The 21,486-nt window shown below is 39.6% G+C and overlaps 1 protein-coding gene across 6 annotated transcripts in view; it reads right to left on the bottom strand.

The window, feature by feature from the left end:
* The window catches only part of TBX15 (T-box transcription factor 15), a 104,197-nt gene that overhangs the window by 29,118 nt on the left and 53,593 nt on the right, over positions 1-21,486 (bottom strand). For 5 of the 6 annotated variants that reach the window (XM_008516138.2, XM_070607737.1, XM_008516139.2 and 2 more), the window contains exons 2-5: positions 17,709-17,922; positions 12,954-13,055; positions 11,103-11,274; positions 9,878-10,045 (exon numbers count right to left, since the gene is read on the bottom strand). In XM_008516138.2, coding sequence (XP_008514360.1) covers positions 9,878-10,045; positions 11,103-11,274; positions 12,954-13,055; positions 17,709-17,922 — 656 coding nt within the window. Of the gene's footprint in view, positions 1-9,877; positions 10,046-11,102; positions 11,275-12,953; positions 13,056-17,708; positions 17,923-20,730; positions 20,835-21,486 lie in introns of all 6 variants that reach the window. The other variant, XM_070607736.1, reaches the window with a different exon arrangement.

The raw sequence follows: 21,486 nt of genomic DNA, 5'->3' as shown, positions 1-21,486 counted from the left end.
CCCACTTGACCCACTTCTCCCTAAAAACCAAGGTTTTCCCAGTATGTGACTCTGTAAACTCTCTTCTGCTCACCTTTCTTGCCCCCAAATGGTGATAAATCACTTGCGTAGACAAAGGCATTGAAATGGAAAACTGGGCAATGGTCAGATCCATGGTACCTGACATACATCAGGCACTTGAAAAGTGCTTGTTGAATGAATGAGTAAATAAATGAGTGAGCAAGTGAGTGAGTGAATAATGAATGAATGGATTCAGTCAATCCAATCAGGTGGAATCAGACCACCAGACAGCCTGAAAGAACCAAATAGCTGACTGCGTTTCCCATTTCACTTAAGTTGTGCTTTTCCTGCCACTGGAGATTGTTCATTTAATGACCTAAGGTAGTCTTATAAAAGACAAAAAAAGTAGCTAGACTTTTGTCACGGTTGCACACAAAGGAAAATCTACAAACATGGGACTGGATGGGGCAGGATACAGTGCATCTCATCCAGTCTCCAAGACTTACAAGCAAATCAGGAGAAACAAAGAGGCAGCTTCAGCTTCAGAAGGCTAAGGAAATCCAGCACAAACAATTGTGGGACCCATGCTGGATGGGTCCTGAGGAGCCATAGCATTCAACCTCTATTCAGTGCACATGTGTCTCTCTAGTGCATCCTATCGTAGTGGCCTCAAACTCTGCAATGGCTGTATATATTACCCTCATGCCTCCAGACTAGAACAAGCCTGACGAACAAATTCCATATGTGCTCTTGTGTTTCTGCTTTCAGCCTTGGTCATGGGAGGCATTTTGATACCTTCGTGACTGAACCAGATGTTAATAACTCACTACGTTCAGCAATAGAGACTTCGGAGTGGTGGCTAGGGAGCTCAGGAAAGGAGGGAAACCACTTTCAATGGAAGGTAATTCTAGAAATAAGGGAATCTCATTATTTAAGACCATCTTCTCATTTCTGAACATTGCAGAACTTATCACTAGGACAGCTAAAGTTGTATCCTATGTTGCAAATCTTTGGGTCTCGCTTCGTCAGAATGGAATTTCCCAAAGCCACCGTCTTTCAAGGTCTTTAAAATGCAACATGAGACTCAGACAAACAGACCCTGACTTGAAAGTACCAAAGTCATATTTTTTCCCTAAGTATTGCTTGCCTCTAGAATGACACACTAATAACGTAGCCCTAATAATGTAGCAAAGGCAATTTAACATCTATTTTATAGACCAGAGCAGGAATCTGAAGCTTTGGCTTTCTAAAGTCTAGTGTCTGCCCTGTGAATATTGTATTGAGTTTAAAGACTGTCACTGCTTTTCTGTTTTTGACTTAAAATCAGTTCTTTCTTCCTCCATAATCCATAGCAATAAACCACACACCATATTTTCTTTTCAAGTTGGGGTTATAATATTTTATTTTCTCTTTCAAGTTGGCTTATCCTATCTGACTCATTTATGATAGGGGTTTCTGATACATGATTGTGCTGCCATATTTGGGGGCCTCCACAGACCCCTGTAACTATAACGACATTCTGTTTCAGGAGCCTGTGAGAAAATGGTTGAAAACCTGTTTCCCACAGCTCACTGGAGCTCAGGCCACGGGGTCTGCATGGAGATTTAATAGACAAATGCCACCAAATGTTAGGAAAAACAACACCTCTATACTTGTTTCAAAGCTTTTAATGTGAGATTTGGAAAGCTTTATGAAGAGTGTGGTTGTGCTACTTATTAGTTATTTATTATCAAGTGCCTTTTGTATGCAAAGCAATGTGACAGGTAGCACAGGTGATGGAGTGGTGTACAGTGAGTGTATGGCTGTTATTGTCCATCTCCCACCCCCAAGAAGCTGATAATCTAGAATAAAAAAGCATACATATACACGAATAATTACAATATAAAACACAGAGTGATACAGTTTGCAAAAAGGCAAAGCGCCATGAGAGCTTAGAGGAAGTAGCGATTATTCCAAGTTGAAGGGCTCCAAGGTTTTGCCTTTGAGGTAGCATGTGAGCCACGCCTTGAAGGATGTGAAGGATTTTAATGAAAGAATGCAAGAAAGGAACAAGGGAAGCATTTCACAAGAAAGGTCCTTTGTAAGCCAGAGCATCAAAGTGGGAAAGAATGGAGCATATGCAAGAAACACGGAGGAGTCCAATTTGACCAGAGCACAGGGTATGAAGAAGAGAAGCAGTGAGTGAGCAGGCTAGAGCGAATGGCTTGAAAGTCTTTATGACCCTGCTTAGGCATTTAGATACCATATAGGTGGAAGAGAGCAATTTTAGCCTTATAAACAAAATTATGACCCCAGTTAGTGCTTGTGCAGACAACTTTGGCTATGTCTACAAATACCAAGGGTAACAAGGATGATATTTTGGTGGAGTAAACCAATATCTTCTCAACTTCAATAATCCTTAGTTTCTAATAGTTCCATGGTACCAAAGCCAGCCTGGTAGATTCAGATCCTATGAGAATCACCCAGAGCAACCATGATGAGGGCTCATAAACCCTACCACTTCCACCCCTGCACACACACCAGACATCTAGGGGCTATCAGGAGTAACAGGGGAGGGAAAGGAAATCTGGGGGCAAAACCCAAAAACTAAGCATTTACCCAAAATAAATAAATCAAATTACATGAAGGGATATTTAACCCAAAACAGAATTGGAAAGTTTACATTTCCCCCTAACCTGCCCCAATAGAGAGGTCAAAGCTGTTTAGGAAAATAAGCTACAGAAAATTATACACATAATATATATGTTATCTATAATATGTATATATATGTTATATATAATGCTATATATATAATATATATTAGGCATATATGACACGCATATATATGAGATATATAAATATATATCTCTCACACTTGAGTAGTTAATTTTCAATTCTACTCCACAATTATGTTTATCAATTAGACCAAAATATGGCTGTCCATCTCCACCCTCCCACCGTAGACCAGGTCACCAGCATCTTTTGACTAAACTACTCTAAATTACCTTCAGGCTGACCTCCATTCTTCCACTCTTGTCCCTGTCCAATCTCCTCCACACAGTAACCAAAGTGAAGTTTGTTAACACATACTGGATCATGTTGTTCTCTTCAGTGGCTAACCACTGTATTAAAAATTCAATTCTAGCTCCTTGCCTGGTCTTGCAAGGCCAGTGTGCCCTGGCTGCTGCCTACCTCTCCATCCTCCTGCACTCCTCTGCCCCTGGTCCACAGGCTCCAGCCACACTGAGCTGCTCTCAGTGCTGGAATATGCCAAGCTGCACCCTGCTCAGGCCCCTCTCACTCACTCTACCCACAAACAAAAATATTCTTTTCTCTACTCTTCCCATAGCTGATTCCTCGAGACCTAAGTCTCAGTCTAAATGTTATCTCCTGAGAGATTTTCTTTGATCATCCCTCCAAAATAGGATACTCTGCTACTCTCCTAAATTGCACCCTCTTTAATTCCATCTTTGCTCTTAACCCAGTTTGTAATTATACATTTATTTTGTTGTTTATATATTTACTATCTGTCTCTCCCCTTGGAATACAGGTAGGAACCATGTCTATTTTATATACCATTTTATTAAGTAGAACCTAATACACTATGCACGTTAAAGGAATATTTGTTCAATGAATGAATAAGTGAATGAATGAATAAATGAATGATCATGTGAGAAACAGGGATCACCAATCCCAAAGCCATAACAAGCCTCAGAGAATACAGACCAAACAAATCCCTCAATCCTATTTGCTTTCACTGCAGACATTACAGACAAAAGTCTTAAATGTCCTTCCGGTCAGAACAAGGTCTGTTAGTAACCCTTCCCGTGTAGCCAAAACTATTCCACAGCAGTCATGTTCAAACTTGGTTCAATGATAATGAGGAGAAATGGAAAATTCAGAGGTTGTGGGAGCATTTTTCTTCACTGATTTTATTTCCATAACCTTTTACTGGTTTGTGTAGTCTGAGGTATTGAAGACTGTGGCACATGAAGGGGTGCTTGTTGGCTTGCCACCGCTCACTTTAATCATTTTCACTGACTCTTTTGCTTAGTAATATAGAGGCAGTTAATAAATGAGGTATACCTCACAATGCACAGTGCAGACATAAATAGCACAACTTACAAAGAAAATGAAATTTGAATGTCATGAGTATGATTTTACATTACCAAGGCTGAACGGGCCTTCCCTTATTAACACTCTCTTAGTTATTCTTATTTTTTTACCATATTGCTTGAAAGGTGTTCCATTGGGATTTAAAAAAAAACCTAGCCCCTATGAAAAAGCAAATTCTGCACTGATTTGATTGGAAAGTTAGAGCAAAACTGGCTCAATACTTTAGGATATAATGAGCGGCTCAGAAAGCCTATTGGATTTGCTTACACAAATCTGGCTGTGGTTTCAGACTTCCTATCTGGTGCATGTAGCCAAATCTCATCAAGAAATAAGACTGTGTTACCTGAGGAGAACAGGGCTGTGTCTTTTGAAATTTAGTTTCCTGTTCAGAAAAAAATTTAGGTTCAGCAGTCTTTTTCCCTTAGAGAAGACAAAGACTCTGCAATGGAAATTTCCTGCTAATTCCATGAGGACACGTTGGCCTCAGCCTCTTCCAAGAAAAAGCATAAAGTGTAGAGTCACCTTTATTCCCACCTCTACCACCTTATTCTTGAGATGAGATTCTGGGCATAGTGTACCTTCCTCTCTGCCACAGGCCTGCCAAGTTGGCACTCTGAGAGCAAATAATAGTAATAATAACTTCAGTATGCTAGCAGCCCTGGGAGTCTATGGGTCAGTCAGCAACGGTGGGAGGAAGGAATGGGAAAAGGGAAAGAAAAGCATAGACTATTTCTTGAAAATAGAAACTCTTTCTTCACACTTGTCTACTACTTATATCCAAAGAAGCAGAACCACAGACATATAGGGAAACAGAAAGTAGAGATGTGTTGGCTAATCATGCAGTCAATTTCCCAGCATATATTCAGTGCTGCACCCTATGGGACAGACACAAACATCTTAGAATTGTGGAGGTGGAAGAGTCCTTCTTCTTAATTAGTGGTCTCTGGGCTTTAAAATTTCATTTTGTTGTTAGTCCCATCCAGCACATTCTGAATCCTGGTACCTAGTGTACAGTGTGCAGCAGGACTAGGTACGGTCTACTAGGACCTAGTCCTAGAGTACAGCAGAGCAGAACTCTGCCTGGTCTTTTTGCGCCATCCTCTCACCTTCCAGCACTATATCAGATAATGCTCTGCTACCATTCGTAAGGTTTTTATGGACAATTTTTCGGCAGTGAGTGGCCAGGTCCTTCTTCCTCGTCTGTCTTAGTCTGGAAGCTCCACTGAAACCTATCCACCATGGGTGACCCAAATACTGGTAGCATAGCTTTCAGTATCACAGCAATATGTAGCCACCACAGTACGACAACCAACAGATGGGTGGTGTGGTTCCCTGACCAGGAAATGAACCCAGGCCGTTGCGGAACTAAATCTTAACCACTAGCTCGCAAGGGCTGGCTTCGAAATTTCATAGGCCAATTCTAATTCCCCCCTTCCAACATTTGAGGGATCAATGTTGATATTCTGATTTCTTATTCTACCAAATGAAGAGAGTTAACATCTATCTACTATCTCATGCCATCATTTCATAAAATAAATCACATTTTATTATCAAAAAAGTAAAAGGATCAAAATAAAAATGTACACTAATAAAATGAATGTTTACATGTATAAAAAGTCCCTATACTGTCTTTATTTTTCTCATCTTTCAGTGGACCATAAAAACCTTCTCTGTAGACTGTTGACTGAGAAGCACCAATTCAGATCAAACTATCAATTTGCAAATGAGAATACTGAGGTGGAGTGATTTGTCAAAGGCGGTACAGTCTGTCAGCTGCAGATCTGGGTCTCAAACTCAAGTCTCTTAACTCTCAACCTGGTGTTTTCTACCATATCGCGCTGGTTTTTGTAGAGGTGCAACTTTTGTTCTCAAAAAGCTCAAAATATTGAGAGAAAGATTGGATACATACACAGGTTAGAATGTGATAAGGGTCAGAGAGAGGCACAATGCACTAACAGGTCAATGAGGGGAGGCTCATTTGCAGCTGAAAAATGTAAGGAAAGCTGCTGGGGGATGGTATTTGCACTGCCCTTGAAGAATAGAAGGAATCTAGATGATGAAGATGAAGGGAAAAGGCATTCATGGAAAGACAACAGCATGGACAAAAGCAAGGCAGATACAAGGCACCAACAACAGTGAAACTCTAATTAGATTGCTGAACTCCTGTGGGTGCATGAGGATTCACTGGGAATGAGCCTAGAAATGCAGTTGATAATCAGCCACAGAAGACCTTAACTGAAAGACCTGGGATCCTGGACTTTACTCCCTAGGCACTGAGGAGTCATTGACAACTTTTGACAAGAAATGATGCAGAGCCATGCTTAAGAAAGATCCTTCTAGAAATGAATATATGTGATGGCTCATGAGACATTAAGCTTGCAGTCCAGGTGATTCAGCTGGTAGCTATCACAACAGCCCAAGGCGGGGGTAAGGCAGGTCCAGGATAAGGGCAAAAGCAATGAGATTATAAAGAAGAAAATATTCCATCAGTAGAAACAACAGAGTTTAGTGGCAGATTGGATGTGGGACGAGTCAGGTGTCCAGCCTGGGTGATAAGATAGAAGTCAAAGGAAACATAGGCTTTAACAGCGGAGAGAAGTGGGAGGAGTCACAAATGAATAGTATAGTTTGGAATCTTTTGTTTACCAGCAACAAAATGTCATGTTCCCATCTCTCAAGGGTGAACTTGCCAAAACTGTATTAATCTACAATATTGTAAGGGTTAAAAATAAGTTTACAGACACACTCTAATAATTTTCAATACTTGAAAATCATTGCCTCTGTTTGACAACAACAAATTGTCCCCAACCCTCATTAAAAAGCATACAGAGAAAAAGGAAGGAGAAATTATAAAGTCAGAGCTAAAAGAGACCTTCGAAAGCATAGGCCAACTGCTCATTTTCTTGAAGAAGAAATTGAAGCCCAGAAAGACAAAATAACTTTCTTAGAGTGACATAGGTAGCTAGCAGAAAATTTAGGACTAAAACCCAAGGCTATAAGTGTCTAGCACATTGCTATCTGTGGAACAGGACACTGCCTTTCCTTATGAAGACTGGGCAACATTTCATTTCAATTCCATTGCCTCTATTGTCCTTCCTTCATTGTGTTCCTCTAAACAAGTTCCTAAGAACAATGAGGACCTACCACTGACTTTTTTTCTCTTTGCTCTCTCATAGGCCTCCCAACCACTCCCTTAAAAAGAAATATAAGAAGTAAACAATTTTGCCATAAAACATTAATTTTTTTCATTCTGGAATGTTGAGGGAAATAAAAACATGGCAATAGGTGAAATATCTCACAAAAGAGAACAGTTTGTGCTACCTGGCATTGTCATGAGAAGTCTGAAAATTATTGTTAGGTAACAGCTCTGACTTACAGGATGCAGACTTCAGGATTCCTGGGGGAAAGACCTGAGATTTGTTTGCTTTATTAGACGGCACTGTATTATATTAAATCATATCTATACAGCCAAAGGGAATGTTAGTAATCATGCTTGCTGATTTAGCCAGGGACTGGAGATCTGTTAAATAGGCGAAAGCTGTTATCCCGATTTCAAAATGGGCAGAATTGAGTATGACTCATCTATTTTGAATGTCAGCACATCATGAATTCACTCACATGATAGGAGGGCAGAGAGATCAAAATAGTTACCTATTGATTATAATCCCTTTGAGAGCTAATACAGCTCCTCCAATTTCCAACAATCCACTTTCTCCTTAATGAGCAATTTATTCTTGAAAATTGCCTCTACACCCCCTCTCCTTCATGCCTGTGCAGACCCAGCCATTTAGCCATGTAGGCTGACTACTATTAATTGGACGCAAGTTTGTGTCAGTGACTCTATGCGTGTTCCCTCATCTAGTCCTCATAACTCTATGAGGCCGGGACATCTTCAGACCAGAAAACACAAGTTGAAAAGAGTTAAGAAACTTGTTCAAAGTCACACAGTTCATTAGTGGAAGGCCCAGAAACCAAACCAGGTATGTCTGCTGCCAAACGCCATGATCTTAATCATGGTATTCCACCTCCACCAAACCACCACTGCCACCACCCTAGTCCAGATGTAGACAAAATATTGATTCGAGTAGAATGTACTCAGACACAGGAACACTGCCTATGAGAGAAGGTAGAGGAAGTGAAAGAGATTTCGGGTACCCCTGTTTGGTCTTCTGTTGTCACAGGGCTAGTTGTAGCTTTCTAGTTTCAACTTGGGTTACAATATCAGCATTCCTGGCCTCTAGAACTGATCTCAGTAGAATGTTCATTCTTCAGTGTTTGCTCTACAAACCAAATTCTAAAGTTGGAATATTTGTTGCCACACCTCTGCCTTCATGAGAAACTGGTGACTAAACAGTAGCTGGGGTAGTCTTGGAAAAGCCCAATGGATTGTCCAAAGAACTTCAACTTCTTATTCCCCCTCTTCAGAACCAAAGTTAATCCCAAGGTTCCAGTTGCTCAAAAAGCCATGTCTATATTGCTGCTACATCTTGTATCAGAGCTTGAAAATCTTGATTATTCAAGTTTTCTGTAGGGATCTTCCATGGCCTCTGCAATTTTACTATCTAAGGAGTTTGAGAAGATTTAATAATTTTTAAATAATGCCCCAAAGCAAACTAAAGCTCTCTTTCTACTTTAGATCAAATGTGGCATCCACAAGGAATATCTGAAGTTGAAAACACTTTCCAGCTGCTGAGAAAGCCCAGCAACCATAGTACTTAACATTTACAAGACTAAGGGGTTGTTATATGTCAAATTCCTCTGAAAGTAAAGAACATCTAAGGAATCTTCTCCAGATACACTATGAAAGATAGAAATACCCTTTATATATGAACCAAAGGTTAGACAACTCAGCTTCTCCTCCCTGGCCCATAGTAAGCACTCAATAAATATTTAGTAAATGAATATTTTTCCTCTCTTGCTTTCATCGTCAGAGCACTAAGCATGGTATCCAATACAAAAGAAAATGAGTATTATAACACAAGTTCATTTTGCTCCAAGCAGGCCCCAAACTTTTGCAGACTTTCTAGCAAAATAAACAAACAAAAATCCTTTGTTTAAGAAAAGGACTGGTTTTCTGAAACACCTTGTCCACATCTGTGATTAAGTTATTCCATTGTATTATCAATATGTATTTACGTATATTTTACTCAACTAAAACTCTCCTTTGCTTGAGAGAGAAATAAGTCTTAATCAGGTCTGTTTTTCTACTAATCTTGGAACACTAAGTTTTCAATAAATATTCACAGGATGGATGAATATATTACAGATGTAAAAACATACAGATCTTAGGGTGTGGCTGGTGATCTCAGGGAGGTAAATTTAGTCTGAAAGTGTAAATGGAAGCGGTGGATCTTAAACACAGTTTGAGAGGCTTGATGACTTTCATGTAGCCTGGCGGAGGGATACACGGAAAATCGCAGATAAGAGGGAAGGAATAAATCAAACCTCAGCACTAGCAAAGGAATTGCAAATGATGAGGAACATTCTCCAGGATGTAGCAGAGATCATGCACATGGGTACAAGTACAGACAAACATGAAAATGACTTAGGAGGTTTAGCCCTCTTGGTCAAAGATCTTGTCTGATCTAAATCTAGACTATGCCAGCTGCTACTAGACATTACTGTGTTGTCATGATCAATGCTTTGTGTGCACTGCAAACCGGACGTCTCTCATTTCGGCTTTTCAGTGCCAGGTGGAGGGACTAAGCATTTCTTTCCAAAAACAAGACTCAACTCCTTTACAAGCAGATGCAGCAGGAGACTCTCAAGGGCAGCCCCTTACCTGCTGGTTCTGATAGGCTGTGACCGTGGTAAACACGGTCTCTGGAAAGTTGAATGTTTTCACTCCATCCCCAACAGGGACAGGCTTGGTGGGTGAAAGGTCGCTGCTGAAATCCTTGCGAATCACGTGAACTCGAGGCTGGTATTTGTGCATAGAGTGCAGAATGATCTGAAAAGAAAAGGGGAAACATTATGCCAGAGTTGCCTCTAAGGTCCCTACATCTTTTCGAGCTCTCATTCAAAATAAATCATAGGATAGACGCATTGTAGGAAGAGCACAAATTGAGGGTGGGAAGTACAGGAAACTGGAAATCAGTGTACTTGCCCACACTGTAAATGATTGGATAGCATTACATGGAACAATAATGCAGGGTATCCTAATAACGGGTGGCAGATGTAATATGCTTATGTTAATTGGATAAATACTGAATGACTGTTTTAGTACCAGTGGACAACACTCCACTAAAAGGTCTCAGAACCTCTGCCATGTGACAATTGTTACTTCCTGCTTCAGATTTGCAGCATGGGCTCATACTGACTTTAAATTCTATATGCTATTGTTTGTACTTTGTTTTTGAATTTATGGACATTCTCACATGTCATGTTTGAGTGAATGGTCTATGTATGTTTTCCCTTCCTCAGAAAATTGTCATTTCCTTAAAGATAGGCAACATGGTTTTAGCTTCTTCCATCTTCCCATAACACCCACTACGGATCCTGGCATTCAGAGAAAATGCAGTATATGTTTTGCTGCCAAAGATAAATTAATAACATCAAGGCTCCAATTATACCCAGAAAGCCTTAAGACCTATTCTTTTCTTATAAGTTCATAAATTTCTTGAGAGATCAGCCAGAACTGTCGCTTCAGCTGTTTCCCTGAGTTTATTGCCCGTGAGTTATTCTAGTGAATGTTGTGATTTCTCTCACGATTGTTTAATTTGTCCTTTGTTTCCATCTTGCCCCATGACTAGACCATGAGTCCCTAGGGCACAAGAACTCTGTCTGATAAACACAACCTGATGCATAGCAGACATTTGCTAAATGTTAGCTTTGTAAAAAATGAAATTTCACAGGAGGGAAAAAAACTTTTATGCTTACTTACTTAAAATGACTTTGAGTGGCCTAGAGATTCTTATTTTACATGTTCAAAAAAAGGCTGGGGCTAGTCAGTTCTAGAGCAAAAAGAGGAAGAGGGAGGGAGAGAGAGATGGGGTTCTTTGACTCACATGTCCTTGATCATCCAATTCATTGTTGGTCAGCTTGAGTTTGTCGAAACTGACCACCTGTCTCATCCAAGTGTCTCCAGAAGCTAGAGAATCAGGGTGTATATAAACTCTTGGGGGTACAGGGGAATCAGCATTGCCAGCCACCATCCACTTGGAGCTATGATACACATATCTGAGATAAAGAGGGAGAGAGGAGAATTCAGAGACAGATGCAAAGAGGCAATAGAGGCCCAGGAAACAAGTGGGGACAGGAGAGAGGAGAGACAAGAGATGACAAGAATGGAGAAGTAGTAGGGATTAAACAGAGAATACAAAAAAGAATAAGAGAGGGTAGATAACCAGGGAAAATGAAATGGAAATGGAGAAGGAGATGGGGTGGGGGAGGGCAGAGAAGTGTTGTGGTTAATGATCAAAGCTGCAGCTCTCACAAGGAAAACATTCTTCCAGTCCTTTCCTTTCTTCTCCTTCTCCTTGCCTTGCACCCCTGTGTGCACACAGGCATCCTGAACCCACATGTCTAGCTATGGAAAAGGTATTTTACTGCAACCTTTCACCTTTCAAATGCAAACCATATAATCTGTTGGCCACTTGTTCAGGATTTGGTTCCTTATTAGAAACATCTTCCATATTGTCCTATAAAACACAGCCATGTGCAGAGACCCTCCAAGCCTCTCACTTGTTAACCATTTCCTTGCTAACAATCTGAATTTTAAGGCATTTCTATGACAATGGAGGGCCTTTGCCTTTGGGCAACCCTTCCCAGAAACACCACCAAGTCTTCCCAGTTAGTGTTTTCTTTGATGAACCCAGTTTTGAACGTCATCATCCTCCACATTATTTTCCCACAAAGCCACTGGAAATGAGATGTTGTTGGCAGCAAAGGAGGTCAATTTTCCAGACTTTGCCAGTTGCCCTGTAGTTCTGAAGAGTGTTCTCCATGGATCTGACACTTCCCTGCTTCTCACTTCTAAAGGACCATGTGAAAGCTGGACCCTTAGAGACACTTAGTCCAAATCACAACTCTCAAGATCCTCTAAAATAGATTTGAAGCATCTCTCCTTCTAAATCCTGCATCAGGACTGCTTCTCTCTTAGCTAGCTCTTTTCCCCATCATACTAGTCCTGGTCTTCCCCATTCATCTCTCACCTCCAAATTCATGGGCTTAAGGCCAAGTTTTCAGATATTTCAAAAGTGAGCCATGATTCACTGATATGATTAAGCCACAACTTGTTTCAGAGAAGAATTACATTTAAACCATCCAAGGGACATAGAGACTGTGCTGTCTTTTAATGACTTTGAAGAAAAGTGATTTAACAAACTCACTCAAAACCCATAGTAATGAACAAGAATTCTCTGTAACTAGATGTTCTTCTTGGGATCTTATCCAGTTCTCCTATTCTTCCCCTCCATCATCTGCAGGGTAATACATCAGATATATAATTGAATGCACTGGTCCACTTCTTCCCCTCTCCAAAATAAATTATCTCAACTCACTTAGCATTTCATAAATCAAATCATTCAATATGTTAATCACCTTCAATGTCAACTGAATTAATTTTAGACTTTAGATCCATTTGATTTTTGTTATCCTGGCAGACACTATACAATCCCACTCTCTTCAGAGATATAGGGAGTATTCCTGACCAAACCATTACTGAGTCCTGATTTCCTATCTCTAGTGACTACTTCCTGCTTGGTGCTCTGTCACAAGCCATTGGCATATCCTTCATCCTTGTTCCCTGAATGGTGCATTGTACAGTGCACTGTTAATATACTTCAGCTAATGAGTTTAAAAAACTGTCCTGGAACGTTAGTGATGCCCACAATTCCACATCCCAGAGTCATCATTACCTGTATCTTTTATTGTCCACAGGCACAATGTCCATTGCTATGTAATACTGCTGGTGTGGATCCAGGCCAGTGATTTTCACTCTCATGGCAGGAAACATCCTCCTGTAGAGGGGAATAAGGTAGTAAGCTCAGAAATCAGAGGGGAAGAAGTAGCAGGAGTAAAAACTTGGAGAATCTCTTCTGATTAGGAACTCTAAGCACACCAAAGTCCAATGTCCTCTAATTCTCAAAGTTGGTTGATTTTTTTTTCACTTTGGAAATTATCACTATAAAATATGCTGAGGACTTATATTTCTGAAATAACTTAATATTGCTCTTCTTAGCTTAAATTGACCTATTTAATAATTCATACACTCAAAGGGCTTGTACCATACCCTGGTTTATATTGTTAATCTTTAATGTGATAGATAGATAGTGTGTGTAAATATCTACACATACATTTCCTATTAGGTCATAACATTCTTGAATATACTTATACTCTGGTACTTAACATACTTGAACAATTTATACTATTCTTCTTACCCAATTAGCTTATCACAGTTGATTGTAGGTGATTATGAAATATTTTTCGATTGATTGAGTCTATTTGAAAATGAACATTCTAAAACTAATCTCTCAAGAAAAGAAGAAAGGAAGGTGCCACCGCTTCCCAAACAAAGGGCCATCAAAGTTTGTTTGCTTTTTTTCCTAACACATAAAACTGTAGAAAAATTTCTGCAAGTTCTCAGGCTGTCAACGTGTGTGTCAGAGGAAGGACCCTGCGGAATAGGGAGCAAATACCAAATGAATTCTAGTGGCCTCTGGGCAATACCTTGTTTCTACCACAATGGCTTGTTAAACTTGCCAAAGCAAGTGAGGTCAGGATATGGCACTTTACAACTATTCTCGTAATTGAAGAGGAGGAGAGGGAGCAGCCCAAAAGAGGTATTGCGTTTCAAGGACTAAAATAAAATTCACCATTCTTCTTTAACCATAAGAAAGAAGAAAAATATCAAGCTTTTTTGTATGTCATTTATTTAGGAGCCAGACATAAAAAGTGCTCAGTTTAAAAATTTGGATTGCCCTGAATATGCTCTAGGGTACTTGTACACAAAATGCTGCATTAAACTTAACCATCTGGGGCCAGTTAGTCGAGCTGGGCAGAGCACGGTGCTAATGAGGTCAAGGTCACAGGCTTGAGCCACATACGGCCTAATTGGCTTTGCTCCATTTCACGGCCATAGACCATACCCTGACCCCAGACAGCCATCTTGCAAATGTACCCTGAATTTTTACATGAGGAGCTTTCTGTGATATTCACACACTCCTCTACTCACCAAAAGCAACTCAATAGGTAAATGTCTTCTGGTAGTAGGTCAGTGATATAATAATCATATTTGGGGGAAAGCACAAGAGGGACTATAGCCCTTTAATAGGGATGATGGCTAATTCTTAAATGTTTGCAAAGAATAATATATAACCATTCCTTCTTTCCCACTTTATAACTTTTCATAAGCTTCTATTGGTATATCATTTTAGATTGTCTCTCTCTACCCTCATAAGTTTAATTAAAAAGCCTTATATTTTAGTCTTATGGTGGGCTAATGAGATGTGATGGTGGGCTACTCATAATGACTAAATCTAAGATTCACCATAAGTAAGGCACTTTGATCCACATTACTTCTTTCCAAAAATTGGGAAAACTTGGTCTATACATTTAAATATATATCAGTAATTCCCTTCTTAATAACAATGACTTATGATTGCCCTGTATATATAAATGGAGTGCATCTTGCTAGGGATGGAGAGAAGGTCCTCTCACTTGCTACCTGGGATGGGAAAATATGGTTCCCCTCAGCCATCTACAGAGACTCTGGTACTTTGAAAGAGACAGATTTCTTTTCCTGATGACTTCAAGAAAAGGGATTAGATGTTTTTAAATTCATTATCTGTTTTGTCTGGTACACATATTTGACCTTGAGTGGAGAAGCTACCAGTCTCTTATCAGTACCCAAGTTCTAAAATGAGTGAGCTGCGTGACTTTAGTTAAGCCATTTAACCCCATTACCAATAAAACAAAGGAAAAGCACTAGATAATCTCCAAGGTGCCCTCATGTTTTAAAATTCTATGACTATATTTGAATTCTCTTCTTAAAAACTTACCAAAAGTTACTTTTTTTGGTCAACATATTAGCACAGAATATCAAGTGAATTCATAAAACCCTAGAGAAAAATTAATCTTTCATATTCACAAAATGAGATGTGTTTGGTTTTAATTTTATAGCTAAATTTAGGCTGATTCTTGCGTCTTCTAAATCTATTAATTCCTACAAGTACCTCTGTCCATGGTGCTGATTGTACAAATTATGTTGGTATATTCAGAAGTTGAGGAGTGCAGTAGTTCTGAATCAATAGGATTACAGTTTAGGGTGTGAGAAGAAGTAGATGCTGACTAAGATCTTCTGAGGGGGGAAAAAGAAGAGAGAGTCAAACATAACTAATGTGACTAAGAAAATGGAAATTGGAATTAAAATTGTAAACGACATACATAGGAAGAAAAATGAAGTGAAATGGAAGAAATAGACTGGGGGAATGGGGAGGGGTGGAGAAAATTCACAGAAGAGAAAAGCTTCTTTGTTTGTTTCTGAGTTGTTCCAGAATTACTTGAGCAGAGCGTCTTGTAGCAACAGCAACAGCTGAAGCAATCCAGTACAGAAGCAATGAATATAGTTTCTAAACCTGAACAAAAGGATTTCTTTAGTCATAACTAAAGAACAAACTGTATGTCTGTGCTGGAAATATCTGGGGTTATTCAGGTATCAAGTGAATTTATGAAGACAGATGTGGAAAAGAAAACACTGCAGAAGAAATCATGAAATGAGATCACAGGAGAGTTGTCAAGTTGGTGCTCAGGTGAACTGAATTCACTGAAGTGCAGGGAATGACGGAGTGGTATCAGGGACAAAAATGACTGGAATACACAGCCCCAATAGTAGTAAGTGAAACCCCAAGAGTAGTAGTAAGTGAAAACTCAAAATAAAAACTGGAAAATCTTAGAGACAAAAAAAGTGGTATTTTCCCTTCTCTCCAAACCAACTCCCTTGCCAAAAACTAAGAAAAAGAATAAAAAGTTTTTCCTTGAATTGCTCTGTTCCCTTCCAAGCCATAACATCTCAAAACGTAGAACAGGAGTAGACTGAAGCCCAAGCAACAAAAAAGACATGGTATTGAAAGTAATTCCCTTTCAAAGTTGCTCTTTCTAAGAAGCCTTTTAATGGTTTTATTTACTACTAAAACATAGAGAAGGAAGAGTGTTCCAGAAGAGAAAGAAAATGAACAAGATTTCAGATTCATTTTAAACCCATATTTTTGTTATGCCTTATTTTATTGGGAGGTTTCTCTATATGCACTCAAGTGAACTGAACCCAATCAAAATATTCTTCTATTTTAACTGTCCATGTTCATGGAGACAGCTTATGATCAGTGAGGTGGGTCTTTTTGGTCTCCATGACATGAGACTATGTAGATTGGCTTTGAAAATATGAAAGCAGCATACTTGTTTTAATTTTAATTAACTATTCCTATACACTCAAAAGCTTAGTGCAAATTTATTTTTATTTGAATAATATTTTTCCCTTGAGGAAGATTAGCCCTGAGCTAAAATCTGTTGCCAATCTTCCTCTTTTTTTGCTTGAGGAAGATTAGACCTGAGCTAACATCCATGCCAGTCATCCTCCACTTTATATGTGGGTCACTGCCTCTGCATGGCTGACCAGTGCCATAGGTCCATGCCCAGGATCTGAACCTGTGAAGCTGGGCTGCTGAAGTGGAGTGTGCGGAATTCAACCACCACGCCATGTGGTCAGCCCCTAAATAATTTTCATTTTGAATCCAAAGGGCGAAAACTACAACCACTTCTTTACAGTGCAGAGTTATAAATAGTTAGGACTGTTGTTTTAGAGCCAGACAGATTTGTGTAGAATTCTGGAGCTGTCCTTTACTACCCATGTGACCTTAGTCAGGTTAATTAACCTCTTTCAGCCTTTGTGTCTTGATCCATATATGGGAGTATCATATGCTACCTCACAGGATTCCTATGAACTTTAAATGATGTTATATATATGTTGAGTATCCAGCATATGGGAAATTTACCAATAAAGGAATAGCTTAATTAAAAGTGTTTATTTCAAGAAAACTGTGTTTTTAAAACTTTTATCATCATATGTAAACAATTTTGCAGGAGTTTCCACCAGGTCACCATTAAAATTTTGTGATAATTTCAAGCCAACAATAAAACACAATGGATCAATAAGAAGGGCTCAGAAGATGCACCAAGCCCAATTCTTACCAAAAATAAAATTCTTACAAAAAGTGTGGCTGCTTTAAATGCCTTAGAAGATGCAAGCTGTTGTTTAGGGAGCAATTTTTTTCTCCTGAAAACATTGCATGGTGAAGTAACACTTGCTTTGCAAATCTACCATTTGGCTGTTAAGTACCATGGATCTCCAGTATTAGCTGAAATACATTCGTAGGCGGAAAATGTTTGTGAGGGTAGAGGTGATTTAGGTTTGAGTAGCCCTTGGAGGAAAATAGCAAAGTCACAGTAAACACAACAAGATCATTTTACCGAGACGTACAGATATAGAAAAGTGAGTGCAAGTTGCTTCAGCTTCATCAATGCTACCTACCACAAGTAGCTGAAAAGAAAAAATGTAGCAGCTCCTACTTTTGTTTTCCATTCTTTGAATCTGGCCATTCAAAGGAACTTGTCCTTACCTGCCTGCTTTGGTGATGATCATCTCGGTTCCAATGTCATGGAACCTCTTCCAGAGGTCAGCACACTGCAGCTCCACCTGAATCTCCTCCATGGAAGACAGGGCAGCAGGCACAGGGCCTGCAGCACCAGGGCCCAGGTCAGTGTGAGTGTCAAAGGAGCAGGAAGTCCGCTCAGTGAGCACCTCGGAGTCTGAACCAGTGCTCTGCTCAGAATCTGCAGAATAAACCATCAAGCCTTAGGTGAAAAACTGCTGGGCTCCCCCACACCCCTGGCCCTAAAAGATGGAAGGCGGAGTGTGGGACATGGTGAAGTGGGGAAAGGGGTGAACAAAAGGAGACTTAAAGCTGGGAAGCTCGAGAGCACAGCACTCAGGGTATTTTTTCTGTGTGTTTTATGGTTTGTTTTTGTGATTTATGACCTTCTTTCAGGTTTCGTGTTTCCAACATGACATCTGGCATTTTAGTAAGTTTACCAACAGCTGAAGAAAATTGGTCCACAATAGGCAATATAAAGAGTACTAATGTCACCATGTTGACAGGAATAAAGCCAAACTGGGGTGACAAAATAAATAAATGCCAAATGTAAAAAATAATAATGATAATTACAGGTTATAGCTCCTAATCAAGATGAGCCTATTTCACTTGTGGTGGGGGGATTCAATGCTAACAACAACATGTTCTTTTATTCCATGCCACTCAGCATCACTGCCCATCAGTTATTTTTAAACACAGCAATTTTTCCTCCATTTCTATATCCTGGTCATCAAAAGTAATGAAAGTTGTTTGGGATCTTTAGAAGCATTTTGTCATATATTCGAGTAAATGGCTTCTCCTAAGAGTCCAATCAGGCCATTTTAGACGAAAAAAAAAAACTTTTGTGAGGTAAGGATGTAAGCATATGGAAAAAGTTACCGAAGAAGGCGGTTGAAACAAAGGGAATAAACGAGTTCAGGAGACACCTTGATTGGTTTCTGAAGTATGGGCAAAGGGGAGGGGTGATCCAGACAGGAAGGTAGGATTGAGAGCAACCAAATAAAAAGCTGGCATGCTGAGCCAGATGGTCCTTTCCTCCTGTGTCTTCTGCACTCACAAAAGGGGAGGCGGAGCATGTACACTGATGGAGAAGGCTAGAGTCAGATTTACCAGAGAATTTTCTGTAATTTAAATTTTTTTTTACTTTTAGGGGCCTGATGCCAAGAATTGTATCTCCTAAGATTATCCAAATTCAGATTTGCTAGTACAATCTTCTTAACTCAAATGATCCCACAAGCCAAGCCTAAGAACCTATTTCTCTAACCCACTCTAGCATCTAGGATTCTGATTGCTTCCTCTGTAAATAAATACATACATAAATAAAGGATGGAAACAGCAGTGTCCTACTGTGACAACTGACTTTTCAATGCTGTCAAAAGTCAGGGCCCCTTGGGCATCAGTCCTTGACAATAGCAGGACAGAAGAAAGATGGGACAGAATGCCAGATCACCCTGCTGCCATCCTCACTTACCACAGAGCAGGTATCTAGGCCTGTAAACAACCCAGCCCATGATACCTTAAATTTTTTTCCTTCTAGCCCTGACACATTCCTCTCAAACCCAGGCAGCATTTCTGACAAGCATCTCCCACAACTTTGCCAAAGCCCACAGAGAGCAAAGTGCCACTTCTCTCCATCCTCCCCATTCCTCACCCTTCACTTCTGAAGACATTCAGGGTACTGCAGAACTGAACCAAACTTAGGTAGAAGTCTCTGCCCAAAATCTTTAGGTTATCTACAATCACTAGTCCAGTTACCATCTTCACTAACAAAAAGGGGAAGGAGGGGAGGTGAATATAACTAGGCTTTACATGTCTAAGCATATGATTTTATACCCTGGACTAAACAGGAACTAAGTTTGGTCTCCTTCAAGCACAGAAAAACAGAGCTACTTCTCTAAGATGAGAGCTGCTGTTGAGTGACAAATCTCCCTCCCAGCCTGATTCTATATGCCTTTCAGTAGCAGAGCCATTACATCATCACACACTCAGCCAAACACAGTAATTCTGATCCCCTGAGACATGGATTCCCAAATCCCATTTTGTTTCTGTGATATGCCAAGAGCTCCTCACTTATCACAAAAATTTTTCAAAAACTTCTCAAAGCAAGATTTTTAAAAAATAGTCTTGCCCTACCTCTGGGAGCAAAGTGTTATGAAATCTCCTTACCATAGAGTGCTACAATTATGAAAAAGTTGGAAATGGGCATGCTAAGCAGGGCCCTGCAGAAATTTCGGACATATCTGATTTCTCCAATGTGTGTTTAGGAAGGGGGAGGGGAAGGAAGGATATCACTTCACAGAGTGATAAATCTTTAATGGTAGCCAAATTGAGGTTGGTATTGGATGGGGACCATGGCTGGAGAATTAGAAAATAAGAGACTCTACTTTTAACTCACTGTGTCATCAGGAATAAAATAGGTACTCAAAATGTAACATTAAATGGATTAATGAATAACCTTGGACAAGCCACGTAACAAGGACTTATTTCCTCATTGTGCAATTAGAAGGACTGAACTGAAAACCTTTATAATCTCTTCCACCTCTAATGACTTGAAGAATGTAAGAATCCTTTCTAATGCAACTTTCCATGATAACCCAGGCAACCTCAATTAGAAGCATCAAATCTAAAACTGTTTTGGCAAAACAAGTTAAATGAGGACTGGGGGCTCAGATTCACATTATCATAGGAGTTAAAGACTTGAGTGTGTGTTCTGTTTATAGTTTCAATCAAATCAATCAATAAGCACCTATCAGCATGTGGCCCTATATGAGGTACCATGTGGATAATTTGAAACAGAATCCCAGACCTCAAGAAGTTTCCCAGTTGGTGTTGATTAATTATGTGTTTATTGAGTGCTTACTATGTGCCCAGTACTGTGCTAGATTCTGAGAAATACCAAAGTACACAATGGGGCTCCTCTTAAAGCTATTAACAGTACAAGCGGAAACTGAAGCATTCACAAATAATCAGAGACCGAGACAAATACTACCATGCAGTTTCCCACACGTTACATATTGTCCTGTATGTCTCACAGGAATCCAGAAAAGAAAGGGATCTGGCAGGGCTGGAACAGTCCTGGGGACCCGAGGGTTACTAGAAAAGAAATAGACAGGACATGGAGGCAGAGGTAGGATTTGCCCATGAAGAGGATTTTCAGAAACAGTTATTTGTTTCCCTGGAAATACTCTGTTCTCCTAGATTCTCACTCCCTCACAAAATAAAGCCCAAGTGATTTATACATAGAGAACACAGGTACCAGACCACATTTTCAATAACATGAATGCGCCACGTAATTTTCCATTTGCAGTTGTTTCTTAGATGGCATAAGTTGGAAATAATATATATTTTATATAGTTTGTTTAAAAAATTCCTAGAGTAGTTAGAGCTGCCTGTGATGCAAGCTATCTTACAATATTCTTAAAATAGTCATCTCAGAGTCAAGATCAACAGCCAAGGTGAAAATAAAGTTTAATCCTTTGTAAAATACATTTCTAAATCATAGTTATATAAAATATTTAGGCTAACCAGATCAATTATCTCAGCTATTAATCAGAATGTATAATTAAGTTACCTAAGTCATGAATGTAAGAAATGCATAGCAGCATATTTCAATCAAATCTGGTCATCCATTCAGAAATATAACCAGAGCTGAGAAGATCAGAAAACACCTCTATGTTTTCAAGTTCTTTTATTCTTGGCAATTTGTGACTTCCTGCCTTCAAAAGTTAACCATTAGGAACTCATT

This window comes from Equus przewalskii, unplaced genomic scaffold, assembly GCF_037783145.1.
Source record: "Equus przewalskii isolate Varuska unplaced genomic scaffold, EquPr2 ChrUn-13, whole genome shotgun sequence".
Classification (NCBI taxonomy): Eukaryota; Metazoa; Chordata; class Mammalia; order Perissodactyla; family Equidae; genus Equus; species Equus przewalskii.
The sequence above is the reverse complement of the archived record's forward strand: the minus strand, read 5'-3'. Positions and strand labels throughout refer to the sequence as shown.